General features: G+C 38.9%; 1 protein-coding gene across 1 annotated transcript; it reads right to left on the bottom strand.

The window, feature by feature from the left end:
- Positions 1-373: 373 nt before the first annotated feature.
- Positions 374-3,029, bottom strand: LOC149011043 (Calcium-dependent phosphotriesterase superfamily protein). The gene is made up of 2 exons (XM_089162151.1): positions 2,250-3,029; positions 374-1,126 (listed from the first exon to the last, which is right to left on the bottom strand). Exons 1-2 carry the CDS (start codon positions 2,710-2,712, stop codon positions 555-557), a joined length of 1,035 nt encoding a protein of 344 aa, XP_089018277.1. The 5' UTR covers positions 2,713-3,029; the 3' UTR covers positions 374-554.
- Between the last annotated feature and the right edge of the window lie 7,449 nt (positions 3,030-10,478).

The following is a 10,478-nucleotide window of genomic DNA, read 5'->3' as shown; positions in this document are numbered from 1 at the left end:
AGTATTTTGCCCGAAGACTCACCTTCTTTGCAAGTTGCAACTCCTTTCGGTGACTAGATCTCAAATAATTAGTGAAATTTTGGCGGTTTTCATTGGAAAACCGGCTATTTTTCATCGGAAAACCAGCGATTTTTCGGTGACTTTTAGTAATTATCATTGTTGGTGGCTTTTTTATTTTGGTGTTAAATGATCCAATGAAATAACAACCATATTTCGCCGATTTTTACTTCCAAGATTGCACTGATCTAGTGTAGGTTCTAGGACTATGGCAATGGAAAGGTTTCTTTCCCATTAACAAATTAAAGGAGAGGGTATTCTTGGCAAGTAAAATGCACGAGCAAACCAGCTAATGAAATGAGAAAAAACATCATATATATATAAGACGTATGTCATTTCCTACAAGGAGAAAAACATAGGGGGTGCTAGCCTACCCTACCATGGCAGTTTAGACAAACTCAAGACTGACATATAATGTATTCAACATACACAGATAACTTCCTTCCTTTGATGCTCAGCTAAGTCTAAGGATATGTAGCTATGGTAACTGCATATTATCAATCTAATGCCGCCGGCAAAAAGGCGGCCTCGACGATCACATGCTTTCTCTTAGTTAGTCCCAAGCCAAATATGTGGTTCAGATATGGCTTCCCGTCCTTGATGGTAACTCCGGTGGCCACCCGATGCAAAGGTCCGGAGTATTTAGCCACCACCTTTGCAGTCTCCCATCCATCTAAGCTCTCAACCAATCTTCCAGAAGATGATGACCCTGCAATTACAAGCTTTGTAGGAGATAGAAGCTCCATGCCATCTCCAAAGACCAATGAACCTCCACCAACCAACTTAACTAACTTGACCTCTTCTTTATCATCCCCCAAATGATCTATCTTGAAGAGATTTCCAGTGAAGGTGTGGATAACTAGCAAGAAACCATTTGGATGGTAAACTATGCCATTGAGGCCCACAATGTTCTTGTACCACTCCTTGGGGTGGAAGAGTGGGCTTTTGATTACTGATTTAAGGTCTCCCTTCACCCCTACTTTCCATATTTTGTTGCCCTTGGCATCTGTTATGTAAGCATTGCCTTCTGTATCCACTGCTACATCATCTGCGAATGACTTCTCATCCCCTGATCAAGCAAATTGATATTATTGAATCAATTAAAATTAGTTCATCATTGGTGTGGAGATTTTTTTTTTGAGAATAACATGGTTAGATTAAATGTCTCTATAAGTAACTGAAGACCAAATATCATACGGGCAATGAGGAAGCAACCCAAATTCTTGTTTTTCATGTGGATCAAGGTTGGAAAACTATCACTCTGAATTGATCCCGATCATATTAGGGTTAAGTACTTAACCTAACTGAACTTGACTTGGTCTGGTCCAACCCGAGTTTGGATTCTCTACCCATGAGGATAGAAGATTATACTACCCTCACACCTGTCCACCAGACATTTACGAAGAGGGCTTGCTCTTAGCACTGATAAGAGAGGTGAATCTCTCCTCCTAAATATGTGGTGGAAGAGGTAAAGATAGGTTATCCTCTACCCTTGAGGATGGAAAATCCAAACTCACCCGACCTTATGAGCCTATTACAATCCTACCTATCTACTCACATTAAGGGAGCAAATCACACCACATCCCTTATATTTGCAAACAATTATATTTGCATCATTTATAATTTATTCTATTATGTTTAGAAGGTCAAGTGATGACTCAGTATATATTATCTTTTCAAATTTTCCAGTACTACTAATTTACTCATATTTATTTAAAACCCTTAAAAAAAAGAAATAAAATTATTTTATCATTTTATTAAATTTATTATAATGGTGACTTTTACCAAAAAGAATTCCTTTTCAACGCAGTTCCTAAAAGATCTCTTAAGAAAAAGTCGTTTCATCCTAAAAATGGACTAAATTCTATATATATATATTTAAGATTTTTAAACTTATATTAAGATTTCTAAAGAGTAAATATGTCATTTTATATTTAAAACTAATAATATAAAGGCATAAGAGGATATTTGTAATAAAATAAAATTTTGGGAGTGTAAACGTAATTATTTGCAACAAAAGGAGTGTAAATGTAATTTTCTATTTTAATAATTACCAAAAAAAAAATTTGCTATTTTAATAATAAGAATAACAACTTAAAGTGTATCCAGATCGTGGCATACATTGGATAAGATTCTAATAAACGGGAAAATGAGTAGATGACAGTAATGAGCGAAGACTCGTAGTGACTCACCTGGGAAGCCACTGAGTTGAGTGAGGAAGAGGCGATTCCAGGTAGTGAGATCGTAAGCTGCGACAGCACCGTATCGATTACCGAGAACATCGGCAATGGCGACAAGGAGGCGATTCCTGGTACGGTCGATCACGATCCCCAACGTAGCGTTTCCTGCAACATCACCGTCACGGACGACGGCTTCCTCCACCAGAACATCGCCGGAAATATGACCTTGAGGAACTAGGATCTGGGAAAGACCACCGTCGAAGGAGGAGACTAGGAATCGACGGTTGGGATCGTCCCATTTCGAACTCTCTCTCAGCCATCCATTACTGTAATACTCGTAGCTACCACCGGAACCCTCATTCGATTTGATTCTTCTCTCCAACGATATTATCAATGCCAGAGGAATCGCCGTTACCAGGCAAATCACTACCAGAGATCTCACAGAGCAGAAAGAAGATGACGATGGTTCCGCCATTAATTCAATCGATCAGAGGAAGAAAGAGAGAAGAAGAGTTGCGATGGATATACCTGAGATCGTATTTATGATGTACGAAGGATTGAAGGTCTCAAGTGGTTGGAGAGGAGTTGGAGAAGACGAGAATTTGATTAATTCTGAAAGAGACAGGTGAGAAAAATGGTTGGGTTGGAAATTGGAACTTGGAAAAAAATGATAACAATAAATTAGGTAATGGGTTGTCTATTGGAAGCAAATGGAAATTCATTGCTGGAAATTATGAGTTTTAAGACATTCATTCTCTGAATCTATTCACCATTTGTGAGACTTTAGAGGAAAATTTTTATTTAATTGAAAATATTTTGGAATTTTGACCTGGTTGATAAACTCAAAATTTTGTCATTAGGCTTAAAGCCAGAGATTTGTGGAAGATGTTCTACTAATTCAGGATTAAGAGAAAAGATATCAGTTTTTTCTTGTGTTAATGACTAAAATGGTCATGCTACCTTACCGGTCCGACCAGTGAGTTTGCTATATGTTAGACCGACTAGAGTATATGTGGAGTCAATCCGACCATAGTATCGAGGTAACCCGATCAAGGTAAACTTCTGTTAGATGTCAACTATCTAAAAAGATAAGACAGTTAAACTACTCTTCTTAGAGTTATATTCCTAGTCTAACTTTGATATCTAAAACTATATAAACACCTCAAACAGGCATAAGAAAGGAAGTATTCATATTCTGTGTAATCAATTACTTGAATTCTCTATTGAGTAGTTGTGATCATATTTTATTGGTATTGACTTGCTCATCGGAGATGTACCTCGACCCCCCAAGGTCCAACGTGTGTTTTGCAAGAACGTGACAGGGAAGGGCGAGCAGGATTTTGTATCAACAATAGGCGCCGTCTGTGGGAAACGCATCAAGAAATCATGGTGCAAACAAGATCGATGCTCAGAGACAACAATGAGAAAGGAGATGAAGTTGATGAGCAAACGTATCGAAGAATTGGACGAGAAGCTGAAAAAATTGAAAGATCCTGGCAAAGATGCACTATATGCTGTTTTAAAAAAGGATTCTTTCATCCATACCATCTTAGAAGTAGATATGCCCAAAAGCTTCAAGTGTCCTACCTTTAGTGAGTTTGATGGATCACGATGCCCGAGGCATCACATCATGCATTATAAGTCTGTCATGTCCTCATACTGACACAGTGAAGCGGCTATGTGTCGAAGCTTCCCTGCCTCTCTCATCGGAGCAACATCAAATTGGTTCTTAGCACTTCCAAACGGCTCTATCAAAAGTTTTGATCATCTAGGTTGGGTGTTCCTATTGCATTTTCAAAGCGGGGTAGGTACCAAAAAGAGAGAAGATACTTTGTTTTCTATAAAACATGGTTGAACAGAGTCCATACGAAGCTTTCTTCAAAGATTCAACAATCTAACCATGCAAATTGAAAATTTGGATGAGAAGATTGCTTTCCATGCATTGTACCAAGGACTCAGCCATGAAGGCCTCTCGAACGACTCTTGCTGGATATGCCAAAAACATATACAAATCTAGTTGAGAGATGCCACAAACAAGCGGAAATATCAGAAAACCTAGAATATAGAAAGAAAGAGCTGATCGTCGAAAGGAGAAACACCAAGGAAAGAATTCCGCCAACCAGGATGCTAGGGTTAAGTTCGACCATACCTAGTCGGGCTGAACCCCCCAAATTTCATGAGGATAACTGTTCACCTCTCAATACAAGAATGTCAGAAATTTTGATACAAATCAAGGATCAGGGGCTTCTCAAATGGCCGGACAAAATTTACGCTCAACCAGGAGATCGCGATAAAAGAAAATACTGCGAGTTTCATAAAGATCATGGTCATTGGACGGATGATTGCAGAAACCTGAAGATAGAGATTGAAAATTTAATCTCACAGGGACAACTAAAGAAATACTTCCAAACCAAGAGGAGCTCGACCACAAAATAAATCCGGTTCGGAAAAGAGAAAGGTTGGATATAATCTTGAGGGAAGAAGGAGCCCGACCAAGCGCCGACCAGAGATGGAGGACAACTGAACAAAAAGAAGTCCGATATACATGGTGTTCGATGGCCCAACGGAAGAATCAAGCCGACAGATAAAGAGAAATGCTTGATATATTGGAAATACTGAAACCAATAGAAAGATATCAACGGAGCTGATCACCTTTTCCTCCAAGGATATGCAAAATATCATAGGCCCTCATGATGATGCTCTAGTAATCAAGGTTACTTTGGCAGGAACTGAGGTTCACAGAGTCCTAGTGGACACTGGATCTTCAACATATATATTATCATTAGACGCTTTTAGAAAATTGAAGTTGAGAGAAGATATGCTCGTTCCATGTGAAACACAACTCTACGGGTTCACATGATCGTCTACCCGAGCAGAAGGTATTATTCATTTAGATCTATGGATTGGAGAACATCCAAGGGATAGGGTTGTACAATCAATTTTTATGGTGGTCTGGGACCTATCAGCATATAATATTATTCTTGGACAACCAACTCTTTGTGCACTTGAAGCAGTGGTCTCTTCTCCACACATTAAGATGAAATTCCCAACCACAAAAGGAATTGGTGAATGCATGGCTGACTAGAAGTCTAGCCGACAAAGCTACAACAATTACATGCCAAAGAAGGCAAGGACGAACTCAACAATGTCTATTGAAGTCAGGGATGACCAAGATGAAGAAGCTTTACAAAGAGCTGAGCTAGTTGAAAAACTAGAAAGAATTTGTCTAAATCCCGATCAGAAAACCCGAGGCACCATGATCGGATCCGAGCAAGAAACATATTTCAAATCCAAGGTCACTCACTTTTTAGAAGTAAACTCTGATATATTTACTTGGTTGGCAGAGGATATGCCAAGGATCAACAGAAAGGTGGTCGAACACAAACTATGTATCAATCCACAGGCAATTCCAGTGAAGAAACATGAAGCCATCCAAACCGAGGTACAAAAACTAAGACAATCCGGTTTTATAAAGCGCACCGATCACCCAACATGGTTGGCCAATGTGATGATGGTCAAAAAGGCAAACGGGAAGTGGCGAATGTGTATAGATGTAACACAGATCTCAATAAAGCTTGTCCAAAGGATTGTTACCCCCTGCCAAGAATTGATCTTCTTATAGATGCAACTGCCGGACACAAAATGCTTAGTTTTATGGATGCTTACTTAGGATACAATCAGATCCTAATGCATCTAGACGATGAGAAGCTGTTGCTTGTGTCTAAAAATGCTATGCAAGTGCATGTGTTGCAATCAAGTAGTAAATAATAAGTAGAGTATCGATCCCACGGAGAATTTTATCTTTAACTTTCAATGTAAAAGGAAAACTAATTTAAACAAGATTAACAAGATTGCTTTGTAATTGATGAACTACATAAACAAAGGACAGGGAATTAAACTAAATAATCTAAATGGAGAATATGCAATAGAAGGAACTTTAATGAATGATATGAGTGTTGGGAATCAATTTCCCCTCCCCTGAATTTATAATGCAGATACTATAGCAATACTATAGTACAAAGTATATTAAGAACCTGGAACAAAATGACATAATGTCATTTTTCAATCCACATATGCATTAGCATTCTAATTCAAAATCCTCATATTCCTATGGAGAAATGAAATAAGAATGCAACTTATACCCAATTCCAATCATGGCAACGTGAGGCAAGTGAGTATTCTTACCCAACCTACTAATTAGTTAAATCCAAATTAAGGTTAAACTAACCAACGCCATTCAGCAATCATCTAGACGCAATTAACTTTCCAGTTAACTAAAATCACATCATTCATTCATGGATGTCCAGTCAATAAATGATATTAATCAATAACTAACATGCTGAATTCAGTGATAATAAACTATACTGCATTAAACTAAAGAACACTGGATAATTACAACTCAAAATACAGGTTTAAGTACTCTTATCATCCCAACACAGTAAGAACTTAGCTCATATCAGAATTCAAAAGCACATAAATATATATAACTATCAACGTTGTTCAACAAGAGTATGAGAAAATAGAATTATAAAACTGAATAGAAAACTAGGAGATGCAATGCTTCCACACAAGTTCCAGCTTTCTTCTCCAGCATGTCTCTTTCTCCAGCAGCTCTGTTTCTTGCACACGAGCCCAGCTCCTCTCCTCCTTTCTCTATTGTAATCTGCCTCCCTTTTTTATTCTCTTGCCTCTTTCTCTTTCCCCCAAAAATTCCCCCAATGATAGGGTAAAAATTTGGATTGTAGGATTAGAATGTTCCCTTCTGATATCCAGGGATAAGATTCTTCACATATTGACAAGAGGAGAGTCCCATTTAGGTTGGCCCTTTTTAGTCATTTCTACATGAGTTCAATCTGGGACTATTCTGCTCCGTGATGCTACAGCATCTTTACAGCAAATTTAGAAGACATGTTCTTCTTCTCTGATTGGTCTTCACCTACAATGCCAAGAGAAAGAGGGTTAATCAAATTCATCCATTAATTGAAGAGATATTCATACAAGAATGACATAAAGGTCCTTTACAAGACTTAAAGTGTTAAGACTCACAAAAACAACATCTAATGACAACTAACACTAAAACAAAGATAAAATACTCTTAAATCAAGCTATCTCAAGTATAAAATTACCAAACTTAACTCTATTTCATAGAGTTATCAGAAGCACACAACTTTCATGACTGATAGGGATAGCTATTACAACAAGGTAATGCCATTTGGTCTCAAAAATGTTGGAGCAACCTACCAAAGGGCATTAAACAAAATCTTCGCAAATCAAATTGGTCGGAATATGGAGGTGTATGTATTTGATATGCTTGTAAAGAGCATCTCAAAGAGAGACCCTTTGGCTGACCCTGACGAAGTATTCGAAGTACTTGAAGCTTAACCTTGACAAATGTGCCTTCGGGGTATCTTCTGGTAAATTTCTTGGCTTCATGGTATCTCAAAGGGGAATTGAAGCCAATCCAAAGAAGATAAAGGTAATCTTGGACATGAAACCACCAAGAAACATTAGAGTAGTCCATTGCCTGACTGGTCAGGTAGCGGCACTAAATAGATTTATTTCCCGATTAGGGAAAAAATGCTTACCTTTCTTTAAAGCTTTGAAACAGGTAGCCAATCAAAAAGGCGACATCTGGAATCATGAGTGCTATGGCGCATTTGAAGAGTTGAAAGAAAAATTGTCACGACCACCCATGCTTGTGATGCCGACCAAAAAGAAGGAGCTACAAATATACTTGGCTGTGTCATTAGTTGCAGTTAGTGCAGTACTCGTTCAAGAAGAAGGTAATATACAAAATCTTGTCTATTATGTTAGCCATGTTTTAAATGATGTAGAGACTTGCTACCCAGAAGTGGATAAGCAAGCTTTGGCACTAGTCATGGCAGCTAAAAAGCTCCGTCCGTACTTCCAATCTCACCCCATTGCAGTGATGACAAATCCACCTCTGAAAAAGATTCTACACCGACCAAACTTGGCAGGGAGATTGGTGACTTGGGCGGTAGAATTGAGCAAACATCAAATTGAATTCAAACCCCGACCAAGCATCAAAGCTCAAGCCTTGGCAGATTTTATTATTGAAACACCGGAGTCCGATAAAAAAGAAATTGAGCTTGTTCCTGAATCAATTAAAAGATGGACCTTGTTCATTGATGGATCCAACAATGTGCAAGGAAGCGGAGCAGGTCTATTAATGAAGAGCCCAGGAGGATTTGAAATAAAATATGTCTTCAGTTCAAATTCAAAGCTTCTAACAATGAAGCCGAATTTGAAGCTATGTTAGCAGGCTTAAGAATGGCCAAAGCTCTAGGCATACAACATCTGGAAATCAAAAGCATTCACAATTGATCGTGAATTAAGTAAAAGGAGTTTATGGAGCCAAAGAAAGAAGGATGGAGAGATACCTGAATCTGGTCAACGGTTACAAACAATATTTCAAAGACCTAGAAATCATTCAAGTACCAAGAATAGAGAATGACCAAGCAGATTCATTATCTTGCCTAGCCACGGAAGGCATGAATGTTGACACGCTAGTGGTTTACCTGGAAGAACTCACAAGCCCAAGTATAAATATGGTCGACCACATGCAGACATCAACCGAACAAGGGTGGATGGAACCCCGATCATACTCTACCTGGAGAACAACCAACTTCCGGAGGACAAGAAGTTAGCCTGATCAATACGACAAAGAGCAGCTCGGTTCACGATCAGAGAGGAGCAACTGTACAAAAGATCCTTCACCTGACCACTTCTAAGATGCCTAGGACCATTGGAAGCAACAAAAGTTCTAAGAGAAATACACGAAGGAATCTATGGCGCTCACGTGGGAGCTAGGATGCTGGCCAACACAATTCTACATCAAGGTTTTTATTGGCCAACCTTGGAAGAAGATGCGAAATACTTTGTAAAGAAATGTGACAAGTGCTAGGCACATGCAAAAGTCTCTCACACACTTGCAATCCGCCTGACATCAGTTTTGTCCCTGATACCCTTCGCAAGATGGGGAATAGATTTGGTAGGAAACTTACCAAAAGCATCAAGAGGAAGAGAATACTTGGTGGTGGCGGTGGACTATTTTACAAAATGGGTAGAAGAAAAACCCCTAGCAACCATTAATACCGAGCAAATGAAGCGCTTCATCAAGCACAACATACTATATAGGTATGGAGTTCCAAAGATCTTGGTAACCAACCATGGAAAACGATTTTAGAATGTAGCCTTCACAACATTTTGCAAAGAGCAAGGGATCAAACACAGGTTCTCGTCAGTAGCCTATCCCCAAAGTAATGGCCAAGTTGAAGTTACTAATAGGACTATGCTCGACGGACTTAAGAAAAGGCTCGACCAACTCAAAGGAAGATGGGTGGACGAGCTACCCAGTGTACTATGGTCGTACCGAACAACGCCTAGAACGACCATAGGAGAATCACTGTTCTAACTAGCCTATGGAGCAGAAGCAAGAGTCCCGGTGGAAGTTCAAGTTGGGTCACTTCGGGAAAAAGAATTCGAAGAAGAAGCAAATATCGAAGGGATGAAAACTACTCTGGATCTAATCGATGAAGCAAGGGACAAAGCACAATTTTGACTCGAAGAATATTAGCGAAGAATCGCTACATATTACAATGCAAAAGTTCGGAACGAACAATACTTCCTCGGCGAACTCGTACTGGCGTCGAACGGCGGCTTCATATCCAACCAATGAAGGGAAATTATCCCCAAATTGGGAGGGACCATACATAGTCATACGTCAAGTTGCCTCAGGAGCGTATCACTTACAAGATCTAGAAACAAACGACAGGATCCCTCGATCATGGAATTCAAACAACCTCCGAAAATACTATTAATAAGCATAGTTTCCACGAACGTCATAGGTATTTCAAATTTTGTTATTTACTTCAGTAGATAGTGTCTATGGGAGGTCTCTAACCCCAGAACTTCAATGGTACTTCATCAAATGAATGAAAATGATCATGTTATTTATTACATGATCTTTACATCAACCTGGCCAGCCATAAAAGAAAAAAGCCCCAAGTTCCTTAGGTAGAAAAAAGCCCTAAGTAACTTAGGCATGAAAACTTTAACATTTCATCATACTCAAGTTACCATGCTCGGGGGGTAGTTGGTTATACCGAGCAATTGTTGACGAACAATTACTTGGTCATATGACCAAACAAACTCTTACTGAACAGTATCCTTCTTGAATGATGAATAGGTACTTCATATGATCGAACATCTCTTTACTGA

The sequence above is a fragment of the Hakea prostrata genome, chromosome 7 (genome assembly GCF_041222555.1).
Source record: "Hakea prostrata isolate BN-2017 chromosome 7, UWA_Hpros_2, whole genome shotgun sequence".
NCBI lineage: Eukaryota > Viridiplantae > Streptophyta > Magnoliopsida > Proteales > Proteaceae > Hakea > Hakea prostrata.
This window is presented reverse-complemented; position numbering and strand designations above follow the sequence as displayed.

Coding starts and splice junctions, on each gene's coding strand:
- LOC149011043 (XM_089162151.1), bottom strand. CDS start 2,712: ATGGCGGAACCATCGTCATCTTCTTTCTGCTCTGTGAGATCTCTGGTA. Junction 1,127..2,249: donor TCAACTCAGTGGCTTCCCAG/GTGAGTCACTAC, acceptor TTGCTTGATCAG/GGGATGAGAAGTCATTCGCA.